Genomic DNA, 18797 nt, shown 5'->3' with positions numbered 1-18797 from the left:
TAATAATAAACTTCAAGTTCAGATTTATCTTACGTTTAATTAATTCTTTTACACAATAAAAAAGGCTTTCTAAAGAAAAATATAATTTATTTTAAGAAAACTTTTGCTGTTCTATGCACAGACAATCGATGTTCATTGTTTGAAAGTGTGGTCAAATGATATATCACATATTTTCATTGAATGCCCATTTTAATTTTCGTAAAAAGTATCTAATAAGTTACCTGCCTGAAATTAAAGTACAGTGGAGACTCGGTTATCCGTCATGACCGGGACCGGACACGTGACGGATAGTCGAATAGACGGATAATGGAAAAAACAGGAAAATTTCCAGATTTATTTTGTTTAACGTGTATAAAACTTTGTATTAACTGGTATACATATTTTATACGCTTAAGCCTTTAAAGGTCCGCTATCTTTCATTATTCAATTCATTCTATTGTGTATTAAAATTAATGAATACAATGTCTGCGACATCTAATCGGTCTTGTGGGCGGTTTTGTTTGTGGTTGATCTTTTTAGAAAAAAACCCACAAACTGTCGAATGATGGACACGAGTATGTACCTAAAAGACAAAGGAAAAAATCTCAAAAGAAAATATTCACACTCTGCGTTGAACTTTTTTTTTTTAAATTTTTAAATACTGAGGACAGTGACGGTTAATTGGTATAGACGGATAAAAGGGTGACGGATAACCGAGACTCCACTGTAGTTACAAACGAATATTCAAATTGACAATCCAATCCTGCATACAACAAAGATAATATACATCGTGCCAAATTTAAACAACCTCATGGACATTCAATTTAACAACTTAAATAAAACTAAAATTTACCTCAGGCATGCCCATGAATGCCACGTAGTTGTAAGTAGCATTGTTCACGCTATAGAGAATGTAAAAACTTTTTACAAATTCATTATCTTCTGGACTACCGGAAATAGTAATACCATAAACAATATCCACAGTGCCTAGATCAATCTGTAGGAAAGGTTCTTTGTCATCAACGTGGGGTCGCCAAGCACCTGGAAGAAAAAAAAGTGGAGAAGTTAAGTTTCAGAAAAAATGTGGGTGTAATAAAAATTAATGATTATACCAAAAGAAAATTATTTGTTTTTACGATCTTTAAAATAGATTAGTTTTCACACCTGTTGATGTTAAACGTGCTTTTTCTGGAGCGGAATTTGTGCCCGTGGAGCTAGCGGTAAATGAATCATCAGGAACATTCTTAAGTAGAGGGATAAATCTGGAAAAAACAAAATTTACTTACCGAAAATTTATTGATTGCAATTCTAAATAAAAAAAGAACCGTGAGTCAATTAATTTCGTCAGTTTGCCATTAAATTTTTTTGAAACAACACTGTCTTAAAAAGGACGTCTACTTCTCTAAATTATCTCTTAATTTTAAAAAAAATATGGTTAAAGTCAACTAATTTAAGAAAATCTCAGATTAAGGAAAATTTGTTTCTTTTAAATTAAAAATGATAATAGTACTTCGCTAGTTCGTTTGATTTATATAGATTTACGTATACAAGGAATGGCTGTAGTGCGACCTAAAAGATCTATTATGCCACCCTTAAGAAACAATGCTTGTTCATGGAATATGGGCGTCTACAAGGAGAACAATGTGTACGTCTGAGTAAATGAATAAATGGTGATGAGCCCAAGTTTGCCTGTGGGTTCCTCAAACGACGTAAATGTAAAATTTGATGTTGTTGGCTCTTTTAGAATAGAATAGAAAATAAATTCATTATTCTGGGACGATTGTCCCCTAAGAATAATAGAGGCCTTAATAGTTTGGCCTGTGATTAAACAGAAAATATGCGTAAGTATTTACAAAAAGTGAAAATGAAAATAACAATAGAAATTAAGGAAATAAATTAAAACAATTAAAATTCCGGAGGAAGCTGGATAGAAAGGAGATAACTGAATAGACGGGATTTACAGATGGATAGGGTAGGAGCATGGCGGACAGATGAAGGCAAGGAGTTCCAGAGAGAGGTATTAGGAAGGACTTGTCAAAGGATGAGGTACGGTGTGAGGGAATATAGAGATCAGATGAGCGAGATCTAGTGTTACGGGAATGGATGGAGGATTTAAACTTAAGGAGTTGAAAAATATAGGAAGGCCTTTGAGACTGGATGACTTGAAAAAGGAAAGAAGCCAAAAAATATAAAAAAAATAGATCAACTATCTCTACAGTTTGTTAGCCCTAACTTAGAATTTTGGATGGTTTATACATATTTGTAACTGTAACGGTCTAGGGCCTTTTTGATGTAAGGAACATTTTAGGTGAGTGTGAAGGTGGTAAAATTTGATACACACCACGGTGCTTGGGCGATTTTTCGGAGAATTTTGAACTGGTTAGACTAAGTAGAGGCCCCACATCTCAATTCAGTAAGCCCAGCTAGTTCGTGTTACGGCCATTTGTATCAGTATTTTGTTATGCATTGATAATTTGGATCTTCCGTCCAGGAATCTTAAAAGAAGTTTATATCTTCTGTTTAGATATTGTCTTTTTGGTCTAGTATGTGGATTTCAGGTCAGTTTTTAGTCTATGTACGTTCCTAAGTACTTAAATATGTCAGATGATGAGATAAGGTGTTTTGCGAATGAAATGTTGAGAATGTGCTTTTTCCTTCGCTGATTTTCAATTTTAACCCTATCAACCATTGCTGCTACTGCTGTTCGAAGATAGGATTGTTGCATCACCAAGGATTTTGAGGGATATCCGCTGTGTTTATCATAAAAATTACTTCTTTTTTTTAACCGATACCCTTTGCCTTTGTTTGCTACTAAAGAAAGAAAACCACGGCATAAATCTGGAAAAAAAAAACACTTACTTGCTATCTGGACATTTCTGCGGAGGTGTTGTTACTTCTGTAGGCATGATGGCTATATCTGTATGAACTTGTTGAATCTTGGTTATGTTCTCCACACTTGGTAGAGTTGTTACGCAAAGTGAACTATCACAGGTATAATGATTGTTCAAACACTGGCATGATTCACATTCTGACTCATTTACCACGGTTCCTGGCTGAAAAGATAACATTCATGATTTTTTTCATTGAGAAAAAATAAATATTTTCACCTAGATTGCAAAAACAGAAAAACGCTTAGGAGGAAAAGGTCAAGGAATAAAGGAACAAAAGGGATTCTACGTAAATTCGACGTTTTTGGACGAATCTTTGAGGATAGAAATTATAGGAAAAATGGGGGAGCTTTTTTTTTTAAGACTGTCTTTGGTTCAGGATAAACAGGGCTGAAGGTAACGGGTAGGAAATAGCAGAAATCAGTGAAGAGTATGCAACCTCTGAGACTAAAGAGTTAGAAGAATGGAAGCTGAAAGGAAGAAAAATCAAAGCATTAAGTTGATTTAAGTATTTTGTACTGAAGTAAGGAAAGATTGCATTTAGAAATAACAGAAGAAGAAGTAGAGAAAATATTAGGAAAAAGCAAAAAGGAAATTACATTCAGTTTAGTGAAGTTTCTCTTGGTCTACTGTCTGGAGTATCCCGGGTTCAGGATTCACGAACTGAAAGGATAGAAGGACGAGAAATCTTGACTAAAAACATTAACGCTGGGTAAATAAGAAGAAACAGGACAAGAAAATAAGACACTCTCCCCTAAAATTAAACCCAAACCTTACCTTAATCATTAGACCAGTCAATGATCTACAAGTACAATCCTCTTGTTTGACACAGGTGTTCAGATCTCTCCAACGATGACCTGGAGGACAGTGTGGCCTATCTTCACGTCTACATCCGGGAGTACATTTCTGCCCAAATAGGCAGATACCATTTTTATAGGCAATATGTTCATAATATGAACACAGTTGATCACAATTGATTGCACAATCATCCCATTCTTCTCCATCAAGACAACCTGAAATTTCAATTTATAAAAACGTAGGTTTATTTTTAAAAAATCTAAGGAAAAAACACAAAAGTATTTCTTGGTATAATTACCTTCTATTTTTTCAGACTTATTTGGTTTTACTGTTTGTTCTGCAAAATTAAAGATAGATTATAAGGTGTTAATTGGTTTGGAAAACTGCACGTCTATTAATGAAATCTAATGCAAAAATTAAGTTGCTGCATCCAGCCTCTCTAATAGCGCTCAGATATAAAAAGAAATCTGGTGTGATCTCTCCAAATTTCTCCCAAGAGAGAGAGCTCTTACTATTACTCTCTGGGTTCTACGTGTCAATTATTTATTTTTCAAACACTGAATTTTTAATAATAATTATTTTTCACGAACATTAAATATAGTTCGTAAAATCGTACATTAAAATGTAACCTTACAGGAAAATCTACCCTAAAGGAAAATGATTAAACTAAAAGTTATAAATCTGTGAGTAAAGAAGAAAGACAGACGAATAGAAACACAGACTAATTTGTTATAAACTATTTTTTCGTATCAGGAGCCCTTTTATACGCATATTTCTGGTGGAAATCAGAATTAGAAAAATCTCTGCACGATTATTATAAGTTTTTTTTAATGTTACAACGTAGTAAGAGAAATTGACAAAAAATGACAAGCGAGAGTAAAACATCTAATAGAAAAACAAATATTAACTCAGAAAATACCTTTTTCGCTTACAGTAGTCGTTGTCGGAAGGGTTGTCGGTGCTTCAGATAATGTCTGTTGAACTGTTGAAGTCTCAGTTGTAGCTACCGTGGTCAGTTCACCTTAAGACATGAAATACGATTAATTTAATGATGAAATTATATAATAAATGATTGAGTAAAAATAAATAAATAAAACGTGTAAGTTTAATGGCTTTCTTCCTAGGCGCCACGGTAGCCGAGTGGTTAGAAGCGAGACCCGCAAAGCTAAGATGTATTGTTGGTTTAGTGGGTTCGATTCCCAGTGTCTAGGCCTTGGATTTTATTTAATGGTTAATATGAGAAATTTATAGTAAAGTATGTTTGCTAGTCGCCTCCGTCCACGACTCCCTAATTGGTAATTTGGACGATAAGCCCCGCCTGAAAAAATGATGGCTTTCTTCTTATCAGATCTCCATCTTCTCCACTAAAACTTAACTGTCAATGATATCTTAATCTTTTGTTTAAAGTTTCATTAAAAATCTTTAAAATTCTAATTGATCGTAATTGCTTTATCTTTTGTTCCTTCAATATGGCAATGTAATATGAAATTTCTGAGATTCTGAGACATTAAAAAAAAGAAAAGAAAATAAACTCGAATACTTTTTATCTAAATACTTCCGAAAAAATGTAAGAATAGCGAAATAAAATTATAGCAAGACAAATGTCAAATAGCAAAATTGTGACAAATCGTAAATGTCAAATTAGAAATAGCAAATATCAAATGTAGTAAGGCAAATAGCTAATGTAATTCGCTGTACAGGAAAAACTGCAAATTACAAGTAGCAAATTTCAGCTCACAAATGCATACTTAATAACTTTACTTTCTCAGGGAACCTCAAGAAAGATATTTCTGGTGAAAAGTCGAAATAAGTTTAGAGAAGACGCGGCCACAGTTTTAAGTATCTTGAACTTATAAAAGCATTGAATCCAACCACTCCCTTAATTTAATGAAACAATTTCAACTTTTCTACATTAATGTAACAAATTTACCTACCACATTGACAATAAACACTGATCTCATAATCATGGCATCCACCTTCACAATAAAGACCTCTTTCTAGGCTACATTCAGCTTGTTCTCCTGTCTCTTTAGCGCTTTGCAGGGTATCCACAGTTCTGCATTTAATATCTTTTATCATATCTATTGGGCAACGAACCGTTTGCATCTGTAAATTAAATTGGCAAAATAAATATATCAAGGCATAAATGGAATATGTTCCCAAAGAGAATATGAGTGTTGTCTATTAATGACAGCAATTTTCAGCTTATAAAATATCACGGCAACAGAAGAAACACTATATATATAAAGTTTTATGATAAGGAAGACCAAATACGTATATTGTACTTTTGTTTTTTGAGTGAACTATTTAGTATCATCAATTATTGTGATATCAGCTATTGTTTTAATAAAGAGGAGTTTTTAAGGAGAAGTTGAATGAGATTCAGTGCATCTATTGCTTGAAGCTTGTGCAGATGCGGCTTTCATTTTGCTTCGAAATATTTCTCGTGTGTTTACCCAACAGTACGATAGAAGTATGACTAAACAGAGCTGAAGTGTGTGAAAAGATCACTCTTTTTAAAAATAGGTTCAGGTGGATTCAAGATTTAAAAGTAAATGATAAAATGGTCAATATCTATTAGCCAACCAATATTCTTCTATGAATTTTTCCTCTTTAGGTTGATATCACGTTTATCACCAAGTATCCTGATAAATAAATTCATCCATGTTCCCAAAGGTGTAATTCCCAAATAACACCATATTCCTTGAGCACAGTTTCTTGACCCACGCCATATTTTAGCCTGATTTACTTACTTTGAGGACTATTTTGGATGTTATCATTCCTTTTGTTATTATATCAGTCATTATTAGGGGACCTTCCCTAATGATATCCCAAATGAAGAAGTTAAGAGGGTTCTAGGAAATGAATTCGCTTTGGCAAATCTACAGAGATGTCAAGATCCCTGTGGAAGTTGTCATGGGTTCTTGAATCAATCAGTTTACCTGGAGTTCTTTATTCACTGGATATTCATTTATCAGTGGCAAAGGTTCAATATCAGAGTCCACTTTTCCAGGTACGGGATGATGTTTATTCAGCCAATCTGACCAGCCAGGTACACAAGTTTCTTCCATGTCTCGCCAAGGCTTTGTTGCTATTGTAGTTGGCTTCTCTGTGGTTGTTGTTGTTGTTGCCATGGTAGTAAACGTAGTCTCAGGAAGTAATGTCGTGGAAGCACAAGGCTGGCCGGTACAAGTCTTTTGGTGACGAGAACAATAGCTGTAATGTTTTAAGTTAGTAAAGATGCATACATTTTATTTTTTAATCTTTAAATGCGTGAACATTAAACGAACATATTTACCAAGAATGGCAGGCATCTCCTTCTATAAAATCTCCTTCATAATAGGTCTGATTACCAATTTTAAGACATTCAGGTTTGCACTCCGATTTGGGAACGCATTGTTTCAATGATGAATTTAGATACACCTCGCCTTCTGCACAATTCTTATATTTGCAACCTAAACAAAAATTATTTTCTGCAACAAGCTGAATTCAGGAGAAGGGTTGAGAACGAATCTAATAGTGAGCAGTTAAGGCAAATGAATTTATAGACTGGCGCTTCGAAAATAAATTTGCTTATTCTTGCGCATAAATCTAAGAAGACCAACCTTCAACACAAACATCCTGTTTACAGAGCTCACTAATGCGACTATGATCCAGCAAGTTGTCGCATGTTTCCGGAGGACAGGTTGGTACACATGCCTGGTATTCAGAACAACTTTCTTCGCACTGCATCGCTGAAAAAAAAAAAAAATGTTTGAATTACATATTATGCACTCTGTAATGAAATTGTTAAATTATAAATAAAGAATGGTATTAATGCAAGTGATTGATACTCCAGACACAGAATTTAGGCAAAAATAAAAGAAACATTGTTCTGGAAAAGCCTTTGAATATCAGTTCAGTACAGAGGCGCCAATTTGGGCGGTAATCCTGCCTTATCACAACAATTTTCAAGAAGAGGATTACCACATTGGATAAAATCCTTGCACGAAACAATTACTAATCTTGGAAATTCAGACAACAGTGAGTAAAAAAAACAAAAAACTGCTCACCAACTTTTTACTTTTGGATGATGCACATAAAAACGAATTAAATACTCACGACATAATTGTTGACTTCTCCATTTTATGAAAACTCCATGAGCATTACATTGCTGGACATAGGCGGCAATCGCCGAACAAAGACATTCACAATCTCCACCTTGATCACATCCGCATGAGTCAAATATGCACCTAATGATACAAAGTCATTGATTAATTAAAAAAGAAATTGATTAATTCTGTGACCCTATGCACAATTACAAGTAATAATCAGTTAAGAAATCAGTCGAACAAGATCCTCTTATACTGCTATTTTCTCGACTTATACACAATTCCATTTTTTATAAAATGAGAAAACTTTCAATGAAACAAATAGGCAATTAGACTTAACTGAACACATCTGGAACTATTCTTTTTCACAAAATTCATTACACTAGCATTTAAGAAAGGTGTTTACGAAGGGAACTCAATTTAGAAAATATTTCTTACAGTAAGGGAAAATAAAAATTACACATTAATAAACTATACTAAACTTCTTCACTGAACTAGAATGAGTAGTAATAGTGATACCTGGCCATAAATGGATCAACAGAAACTTCGGCATGGCAAGGTTTGAACAAATGTGACTTTAGAATCGAACATTTTTCTACTGCCCAAGGTTTTCTATTCGGATACAATTTACAAGTATCCTATAATAAAAATAATAATAATAATAATAATGACAAAATTATTTAGAATAACATTAAAATCTTCTAATTTACTTCTGAAAGACAAATAAAATAATGTAACTTACAGTAATTGGCTGCGATTCAGGACAATAATCAAATATTTTCCAAGAGTCGGCAAAAACTTGCGAAGAGACTTCGCTAATTCCTCCGGATGGAGTTTGGAAATCATCGTTACTGTTGTCATTATAATTTCCACACAAACCCCTCAACTGTAAACAAAAAAATACAGCTCGGTAGGTTAACAAAGTAAAAATGGTTAGGTTAGGTTAGGTTACCAGAAAAAAAAATGCCTACCTTATTCTTCCATTTTGGATCTGCACGTAATGAAACTCTAGTTCCTCGATCCCATTGCAATACTAGGCCTAAATCTGCAACTTCGGCAAACATGAACAATCCACTAGTTCTCTGGGTAATCCTTAACAATAACAACAAGTATTGTGAACACGATCAAGAATTTTTTTTACTACTTATTCTCTACTGTTTTCACAACTGTTCTTTAAACCCCCGAACTTTTGAATTACATTTATTTCTTATTATTTTAGAAGGAATTTATCTATCTCTTCTTCCAGAAGTGCCCCAAACCGAATTAACGGGATCACTTTTCCAGTCAAAGTTGTAGATTTACATGCTTATAATGATTTTATGCAAAGTTTAAAACTTAAAATAAAATCGTAAAAACTGTTAGCGAGAAAATTTTAAAATAAGAAAAATCCTTAGTAACCCTTAGTCGAATTTTCCTGGAAAAATTGTTTCAAACAAACTTTGAATTTTCTTCGTTTTTTTGCCTTTTTAATTATGGTGCCGACATACACTGACAGTTGTAAAAGCATTTTTAACGGACACTCAGCGAACTTGGAAATTGATATTTCCAACCTCCACATAGTAGAGAAAGTAAAAAGTAAAAAATTATTAAACAAAAAAACTTATTTAATTAATAATTAGTTTTAAAATCGCTCACCTTTCCAAACGCGCTTTTGATGAAGTAGCTTCACCATCTGAGAACACAACGTGTTCTTTTTTATCACCACTTCCGACGGTGAAGGTGAGAGATTTAGGACAGCTTATACCAGAAGATCCACAAGATACCATCTAGAAATGATAAGAAGTTATGGTAGAAATACTTTTAAATGCTTTCTTACGATAAGATTTCTTAAATAGTTAAATTCTTTACCTCTAAAACAACACTGAAACAATCCTCTTCAGCAGATGAAAGCGATCCTTTTGCCATCACAAACTCACAGGTGCCTTGGAAGTCATAAATGTGATTGTCAAATGTGATAAAATGTGAATCTCCCCATGTAGAACAAACACTGGGACAAATATGTTCTGAACAAGACCATTTTCCTGATGTGCAGGTGCTGTAAAAATTAATAATTAAAATCTTATTTATTTTTTTCTCGCTAACAATGGTTTCAATTATAATTTACGAATCTACCATAAACTTGGATTTTGTATCATTATTTAAATGCTAAAAAATGATAGTAACTCAATCGTTTAGTTAAGTGACATTCTCGTTTAAATCAATATCATAGACCAGATATATTATACATTAAACAGGAAATGAGAATTTTCATGAAGGCTTCCCTCGCTCAATTCTCACAAATTATTGTAGAACTTCCTGGAGGTCTACTTCCGCCTCGCAGCACCTTTTTACCAGACGTGTGTTTTCCATTCGCATTAGGTAGACCACCAGTCTTAATTCTACTACAAACATATATAATGGCTTGATATCGGAGAATAGATCGTGTCGAAGTATTTCTAACCTTTTCCCTTCCAGTTTTACCTTCGACTCGTCGAAAATTCCATTCGTAACAACCTTTTAAAAAAAAATCAAACCAACAATTTAAAGATAACAGAAAAAAGAATCCTGTGATTTTATTTACCAAGTATTGCAATCATCCTGAATAGTATCACCATCATTATAGCTCTTGCCACCGTGATGACAGGGACATTCATCCGGCCGTACACAGGCACCGGAAATGGAATCCAATACATAGCCTTTCTTACAGACACAACCTCCATAACAAATAGCCTCCGACTGTTCTCGGCTACTATGTGATTTATGCATGTTCTACAAGAATTTAATATTCCAACAAGTTATCCAAAAATTTGTAGATGCATTTTCGTAATTTTACAAAGCTACTATTTCTTACTCGGCATGTGACTGGCTGTGATGGTTCACAGTGGGTGTAAACTTGATGTTTAGAAGCACTGCAGGCTAGTTCTTCGGCCGTATTGTTTGGATATTTCTTCATATCATCAGCACTGGCTTGATTGCATTTCCAACGTGCGTTTTCACAAGTACTATTTGAAATAAATATTACATATTATTTTTTTTAAACAACCTTTAGTTGATAATAAGTCAAAGGAAATCATTATAAAAAGTACAAAAACATCCGTGGCCCAGTATAGAAAAGGACTTTTGCGGCAATCGCACAAAACCACATGAGGGGCATTTAAAAGAAATGAACTCTACTGGAAGAATAAGGCCGGAGCTGAAGCCAAGATTTGTCTGGAGAGTCCCAGAATAGACTCGAACAATCTGTCATGGTTTTTGGAGGACAAAAGTTATGCTTAGGAGGAATAAAGTTCAAGGAAAATCTACAAAAAATGGGGTCTTCTTTCTGAAATTTGGTAGGAAAAGCGGCAAGTTGCGGTGAAAATGCCCATCTTGGAAATGCTAACCGTAATATTTTCGTTTTTCCGATGGTTTTGTATGATGCCAATAGATTTATTGGTATACTTATGAGAGGGAGGCTTTTTTGAGTCTGACTTTGGCAGAAGTGCATGTTCTTTCCTGTAAAATTCCTTTTAGAATGCTCAAGACTTATAAAAACAGGGCTGGAAGAATTAAAGAAGACTGAAGGAAAGGAAAATAAATAAGAATAACAAAGCTTTAATGTATTAATAGAAAAAAAAAAAGAAGATGCATACCAAAACTGTGTTCCCTTCGATGATCTTCTAACTTCTTTATGGCCAGCAGGATACTGTAATCCATTCCAGACACAAGGACAACTGGATATCGGCACACAATGGCCTTTATGATCGAATATGAGTCCAGCCGGACATGTACAACTTTCTACACAATGTGAACTACACTTTTTCTCGCGGGATAAGTCTTGGCAGGAACGAGCGCAAGAATCGACGCATGTATGGAATTGTTGCCCGCGAGGACACTGTACACCTGGAACATAATTACAACCAGAAAGAATGTTACCATAACTACAGTGATAATTATTCGAAAGTGAATCTTTTCCAAATATTTTGAATGTTAGTTTACGCTTCTTGTGCAAGATCTTTCTTTACTTTTACTTAGTTTGCTTTGATTTAATAATTATTTTTACATTAATTGTTGAGTATTGTTTTATTTAAAAAATAATTTTTGAGTAAAATTTGTTTATAGAAATTATTTTATTTATTGAACTAAAATTCTTCTACGTGAAGATTTATTGTACAACTCTGCTAATCAATAATTAACAACTTTGCAGCAACCAAGTTACTTACCACATTCACGAACTGAAGTCCTCCAATTAATTGGGACACCCTGACGAGAGCATTCCTTTGCATAAGCAGCTATCAATGGGCACAGACAATCCGAAGTCTTCTTGTTACAAGAGCACATATCGTAAAGACAATTCTTGTAGTATACCGAGGGATCCACATAGAAGTGGCAATCTGAAACGGGGGAAGAAAAAAAACAGTTTTCCCAAAGATGTCTAGGAAATAAATAAACATTATTTTGGGATAGGAAAAAAAAATTATAAGACCTAAGAAAAGACTACTGTGAAGCCAACTGCACAATCTTTTAGCAGAATCTCTCTTCTGATGGTTTTTCTGACAAGGATCTATCTGTTCTTCTGAAACACTTTCACAATTCTCGTTGGTCTTCCATTTATTAGCAAAGGCAACTGCATCCTGTTCAACATCACCTTCGGGAGTCAGGAAATCATCTTTTTGATTACCATTGAAAGTTCCACATAGGCCCTATTAAATAATAAATATAAAAAATTCCTACAATTAAATCTGGGTATAAATGAATTTAAGATTGCTAAAAGTATACCTTTGTTTTTCCTTTTAATTCTGGAGGAACATCTATATAGACTCTAGTAATACCATCCCACCATATTTCTACACCATCGAACAGCTCAACTGCAAAATTTAAAAACAAATTTAGAAACAAGACACAGCACTTTCTCTTGATAAAATTCTCAAGGTCATAATTCAGAAATTTCTTTGAAATGACGAATTTTCTAAATAATATTTAATTCTTACAAATATTACGCAATTTCTAAAATGGTACATTAAAATGAAATGTTACTTTAAAAGAGGGGAAAGCTTATTCCAACACTCTCCTAGAACTTACTCCTTAAATGGATTTTGAAACAAAATAAATGTTATCTACATGTAAGTGTATGTATTGCATGTTACATATTTATCTAATAAGTTAAGAATAAAATCGCGCAAAACTGAAAATGGCTACTTCCGGATTATTTTTAGCGCTTTTCTTTAAGGTCCTAATGCAATACTCAAAACAAATATTTTAACGAATTTTTATTTTCCTACGATTTTTCATTACAGAAAGAGAATGAGGGAAAATTTTGTAAAAGCTAGTATTTCGGTTAAAATTTCTAATAGCACGATCGCCCATACGAGCAAGAGAAGGTAATATTATCACATGTTTGCAAATAATAGAATAATTTAACCTTGCACAAAAATCGAAGAAGCTTCCCTGATGTAGGCTTGTTTCAATAAGATGGGTAGAGGCTCGTCTTTATTGTTGACAGTGACTTCTCTTCCTTGTTTCAGTTTTATAACCACGTCACCTATGGTTACTGTCACACTCTTTGTACAGGAAGGCGTAGTTGAAAGGGCAAATACAGAGAAACCCATGTTCTATTTTTGAAAAAAAGAAAACAAACAAACAAAAAGTATAATGCTTGCTTGTTCTGAATTGAATGAAATCAAAAACAAAGTAAAACATTTAAATAAAACCTCAGAAATCGATCCATCGCAAGGTACATTTTCCGCAGCCACACTATAGTTACTATGTTGTAAAAGATAGTAAGAACATTTTCCCATAAAATCGTAGTATTTACGATCGAATGTGATATAATGTGGATCACCAAGAGCTTCACATCTTGCAGTGCACTGTAGTTCTGTGCAACTCCATGTTCCAGCCACACAGGTGCTGCAAAAGATTTAGAAAAAATTAAATTAAAAAAAATTAATAATAATAATAAAACTGTTATTTTTAGCCCTAAAAAAGGAAATACTAAAATTTTAACTAGTTATAATTAAAATTATTTGACATTTCGCAATAAAAAACAAATTAAGACTTTAAGCCAAAATTTGAGGTATGGCTATTAAATAACGATACTGATGCTGCTAAAGAAAAACTATGCATGCGCCAAATCTTAACGACCGACAGCTGTGCAGCGTAAAGCCTCCTCTTTCGATTGCAGCGTCTCACTTGTTTGTAGAGAAATCTGTCTGTCCGGAACCGTCGTTTGTGTAAGAGGTGTTAGTTTCGTTTTGCCGAAAACATCGATACTATACATGTAGTAGAACAACGAATTGTCATGAAATTTCACATCAAAACTTGATAAAACCGCTACTAAAACTTATCTTTTATTAAAAGAATGATTTATGGCGATGAATGTTTATCACATGCGCAAGTTTTTTAAGTGGTTCAAGCGTTTTCAAGATGGCCGAGAAGACGTCGGAGATGATGACCGCCCGAAGGGTCGCCCTTCCACGTCCAAAACGGATGAAAATATCGATTATAATTAATCAACATTACTACCGTGAGGTGCTTGCTTAACTTCGTGAAAGAGTTAGGGAAAAAAACGACCCGATTTGTGGAAGAACAAGTCACGCGGGTTCTCCATCAATACAACGCGCCGGCTGACACTGCATTGTCTGTCGCAAGACGTTTCCTAGTCAAGTACAACATCCCAGTTTTAGGCCAACCGCCTTATTCGCCTAACCTGACCCCATGTGACTTTTATCGGTTCTCCAAAGACAAATCTGCAATAGAAGGAACACGATTTCAGTCCGTTGAAGTTGTGAAAGAAAAAGCGGCATGCGTCATGCAGGAGCTCACAGAATAAGACTTCCAGCACGGTTTCTGAACAGTGGTAAATTCGCATGGAGCGTTTTAGGGATAGGGGGAGGGTTGTATATTGAAGGTGATAATAACTAAATATAGATAAATTTAAAATAAAATGTTTTACAGCAATAGTCTCGTTATTTAATAGCCGCATCTCGTAGAATGGGTCTACAGACTCAACTGCAGCTAATAAATCAGGTTTTTATTGATTGAGACCTCAAAACTTGTAGAGAGTAAAAGTCCAATGTTTGAAGACGTTGACATTGATTAATTGAAAGAAAAAGTTGTGAGATTCAGAAACTATATTTTAATAATTTTACGCAATTAATTACTGACCAAGTATTGCATTCATTAGGCACAGTCTCTCCCGGTAAAAAGTATTTCTGTCGTAGTACACAAGGACATTGTGCGGCCGGTATACAAGTATTATTGTGTGCGTATGTTCCTGGCGGGCAGAAACAACCTTCTTCGCAGGTAACTTCTTCAGCTGGTGCTGAACAAGACAATTCTGAGCCACATTTATTGTAGACTCGACCGCCTGTACACTGCATTGCTGGAGATTTTAACATAAATATTAAAAAACAAAAAATATGCATAACGTAATTGGCAATATAAAAAAAATAAAATAATACGTACGACACAACGAGCTATCTCTCCACCACTTCAGTTGAACTCCTTTGTTCGAACATTCTTTTACGAACATCTCAATAGATTGACAGCCGCAAGTGTGATTCTTCTGTCCAACTAACTCGCATGCGCAATAGTCCCATTTACAAGCATCGTAGAACTCTTTTGCGTTTACCACCTTATACATATATATACATTTTTAAACATATAAAAAGTAGAATTAAGTTTTGAAAGCTACAAATCAATATCTGATATCTGCTAGATGAGAAAAATGACAGAAACTTCAAACAGGAAATTCATGTACATATTTTACTGATGGCACTTCCTGGCAGCTTTAAATTTTGAAATTTAATTCCATTTACACTTTTTAATAAAATTATTTACGTGGCAAGCCAACACAATACGCTTTAGAGGAAAGCGGAAACACCTCCACCTTAATCGAATTTTTTCCTGGATTAAAGTTATCGATTTATAGATCGATTTCATGCTCTACTTAAAACTATGTTCCACACACCTTTAAACAAGCTCCGAATCTGATCTCTTCTAGCATTTTATTGCAAAAATTATGGGCATTCGTTTCTGTAGATATATCTACACATGCTTGATTCTCTTCAATTTTCTCTTCACATGTTTCTATTTAAAGAGAGAATCTTTAATTTAGTAAGAACCAGAGAAAATATTTATTATCGATCTCTTTAATAATCATAATTTTTGAATAACACAAAATGTAAAGATTACCTCCAATAATGTCTATTCGCGCTAAATCTGCAAAAGCTTGTAAACTTGCGCCAGCCTCATAAATTGCATTTCCGTTTCCATTTATTGGTCCACAAAGTCCACGTGTTTTATTTCTTAATGGAGTAGATAATTTTATTTCCACAACATCCTGTTAATTCAGATTTAAAGCAAAAATTTATCAAATAGAAACATTACAATGAACATCTGCAGAAGACATAAACACAATTATGTTTTATTCTGAACCCTATAGATAATTTCTCAAACAGAAAAATCAATAAAATATTGAGTTGTCTGGAAACTATGCCGGAATGTGCATAAGGCTGACTCAAATTGGTCGCAAGTAGTAAAGTGAGATCAATTTATTGACAGCATCCCAAGCATGTTTCAGGGATCGAGTCATGGCATTGCCAATAGATGATTGAGTTTACATTTAAATCTTCATAGACTCATAGGCAGTGATATCACAGCATTTAGTGCTTAGCTTAAGAAAACATACAATGATCGAAAGTAATCGAGAAACGATCCACAGCCCAAAGTCGAATCTACTTCTTATCTTTAAAAACACGATCATTCATATTATTTTTTGTGATTAAAAGAAAATTTTATAAACCTCAAAGTTCCAAATAATTGTGATTTCACCCGCCAGGTGTGCGACCAACGAATGAGGTCCGCCGAACTCCACCAGTAATCCTGGCAACTGAGAAGGAACTTTCAGAACTGAATCACCTTCCATGATGACTGGATGTTTGGTAGCTGTAAAATAAAAATATATTTATAATAAATAGAAAATAAATGAAAAGTACTAGTTGAAACCCATCATGTACATAAAGTAAACTCTTTCAAAAACCCTATTTCTGAAAAATTCTTAGAAATAAATTAATAATAATAAATGGTCGAAATAAATTCAGTTCATGGCTAGATAGTACACATGTACACTATCAATGCAATAATTACAATTCCAGCAGACAAATTTACTCAGAATTTGATGATTTTTCAGTCGAAACAGCGGAAGGATACATTGCAAATCTTATGTAGCGCTAAAGACCAAACCGCAGCATGGTTTAAATTACGAAGATTTATCTATTATTTTATAAAATCAACCGTCGGATTTCTTCTTTATCATGTTCAGAAGGTGCCGGAGATGAATATTTAGGTTTACTTGACACTCTCAAAAAAAAAACGATGGTTTTTAAATTTTAAAGAGCGCCGGGCGGAAAATCAAGGTTCATTTAAAAACAAAAGTTTCGAAAAGCAAAATCGATTAATATTTAGAGGTAGCTACGATTGATCAATTTACTATCGATCAATCAATTTCAAATTATAACAATAAATGCAAAATATTCCCTAATTTAGACGTTTCAGTAACCAAAATTATTTGTTTTTCAAATTCCGTACGAACCACATAAAAAATGAAGTGATTTTAACGTTAATTAATCGAAATTTTTCAAAAATGTATATTTTCTTAATATTTTTTTTTTAAATACAACTTCTTTAATTATTCATAACATTGAAAAGTAAATTGGCCATCAAACTGATTCCAACTGCATTGTCTTTATAGCAAATTATATTTAAATAAACTTTGTACAAATACATGTTTTGCTAATAATTTGAAAAGATACAAAACATTTAATTAGGATTTTTTATATACTGGGTGTCCCGAATTTAAATGTCATAACTTCGGGAGCGTGTAGGGGATCGATAAACTAAAAGAAAAAGTGGTATAGAGATATGCTCGTTTTTGCTTCGTTTTGGAGAAAATCGCAAAAAACATAAAACGTAGTTTTTATTTCTGTACTTATTTATTACTTTTTAATTCATATTTATTTGTTCGCGTTGTCACTTGCCTAATGTAAATATTGTTCAAAATGTTGCCCTCTTGCAGCAATGCAAGCATTGCATCTAGTACGGACAGCTCGTGTTGCAGCCAAACACTGATTTGGTGATATTTGGTGTACTGCAGCCACGATTCGGTCTTGTAATTGCTCTCTTGAGTTGGATTGGTAACGAATAAACTTCCTGCTTCAGGAGACCCCATGCAAAAAAGTCCAGTGGTGTCAGATCAGGCGATCGGGGTGGCCAAGATACTACTCCTCCACGTCCAATCCATCTTCGTGGATAATGGTTGTCTAGCCAAGCTCGAGTAGCTCTGCCATAATGAGCTGGACACCCATCGAGCTGGAACCACATTTCGATGCGTTGCTGCAGGTTGATATCTTCTAAATAATTAAGCAACTCGTTCTCCAAAAAGTCTGTATATCTGGCTGCATTTAATCTGCGGGGTAAAAAAAATGGTCCCACTACAGACTCGTTCAAAATTCCGAGCCAAACGTTAACAGCAAATTCATGCTGGAACCTCCATTCCCTAACAGCCCGTGGATTTTCATCAGCCCATATATGACAATTTCTTTGATTCATAATTCCTCTTCTTGTAAACGTAGCTTCATCCGTCCACATTATTTTTGATGGAAAGGAATTATCATTATTAAATTGCTCAAGATACCAATTACTAAAATTCAACCTCTTAAAATAATCCTCAGGTAATAAATTCTGCACCCTTTGAATGTGATACGGGTGGCGGTTATCATCTTTCAAAGTTCGCCAGATTGTCTGCCGCGGCACTTGTAATGCAGCTGATGCTCTCCGAACGCTGGTCTCAGGGTTGTTATCAAAATGGTGCAGAATACAATTTTCTTGCAAATTGGCTCTTAACGGATCTTGATGAATTGAAAATGAGCCGGTCTCTCGCAGCCTATTAAAAGTCATCGTAATGACTCGCCGATCCGGCACTCTTCTATTTGGAAATCGGCGCGCATACTCTCGCACCGCCTCCACAGCATTACCGTCGCAGAAACCATACACGAAAACCATATCAGCATATTCAACGTTAGAA

General features: G+C 34.3%; 2 protein-coding genes across 5 annotated transcripts in view; one reads left to right on the top strand and one right to left on the bottom strand.

The window, feature by feature from the left end:
* The window catches only part of LOC141446780 (salivary protein Tsal2A-like), a 57731-nt gene that overhangs the window by 12367 nt on the left and 26567 nt on the right, over positions 1-18797 (top strand). The window lies entirely within an intron of this gene.
* The window catches only part of Hml (hemolectin), a 52370-nt gene that overhangs the window by 20701 nt on the left and 12872 nt on the right, over positions 1-18797 (bottom strand). For all 3 annotated transcript variants that reach the window (XM_074113500.1, XM_074113498.1, XM_074113499.1), the window contains 29 exons: positions 16518-16660; positions 15908-16055; positions 15684-15802; positions 15179-15347; positions 14879-15095; positions 13426-13621; positions 13137-13326; positions 12494-12582; positions 12201-12417; positions 11938-12108; positions 11368-11617; positions 10587-10737; positions 10317-10504; positions 9605-9791; positions 9392-9522; positions 8728-8848; positions 8499-8642; positions 8276-8394; positions 7767-7897; positions 7271-7399; positions 6964-7120; positions 6608-6881; positions 5600-5771; positions 4585-4686; positions 3964-4002; positions 3645-3880; positions 2839-3032; positions 1144-1241; positions 833-1020 (listed from right to left, as the gene is read on the bottom strand). In XM_074113500.1, the coding sequence (XP_073969601.1) occupies positions 833-1020; positions 1144-1241; positions 2839-3032; positions 3645-3880; positions 3964-4002; positions 4585-4686; positions 5600-5771; positions 6608-6881; positions 6964-7120; positions 7271-7399; positions 7767-7897; positions 8276-8394; positions 8499-8642; positions 8728-8848; positions 9392-9522; positions 9605-9791; positions 10317-10504; positions 10587-10737; positions 11368-11617; positions 11938-12108; positions 12201-12417; positions 12494-12582; positions 13137-13326; positions 13426-13621; positions 14879-15095; positions 15179-15347; positions 15684-15802; positions 15908-16055; positions 16518-16660 (4670 nt within the window). The remainder of the gene's footprint in view (positions 1-832; positions 1021-1143; positions 1242-2838; positions 3033-3644; positions 3881-3963; positions 4003-4584; positions 4687-5599; positions 5772-6607; positions 6882-6963; positions 7121-7270; positions 7400-7766; positions 7898-8275; positions 8395-8498; positions 8643-8727; positions 8849-9391; positions 9523-9604; positions 9792-10316; positions 10505-10586; positions 10738-11367; positions 11618-11937; positions 12109-12200; positions 12418-12493; positions 12583-13136; positions 13327-13425; positions 13622-14878; positions 15096-15178; positions 15348-15683; positions 15803-15907; positions 16056-16517; positions 16661-18797) is intronic.

Source organism: Rhodnius prolixus, unplaced genomic scaffold (assembly GCF_049639745.1).
Source record: "Rhodnius prolixus isolate KJV_2025 unplaced genomic scaffold, Rpr scaffold_7, whole genome shotgun sequence".
Taxonomy (NCBI): Eukaryota; Metazoa; Arthropoda; class Insecta; order Hemiptera; family Reduviidae; genus Rhodnius; species Rhodnius prolixus.
The sequence above is the reverse complement of the archived record's forward strand: the minus strand, read 5'-3'. Positions and strand labels throughout refer to the sequence as shown.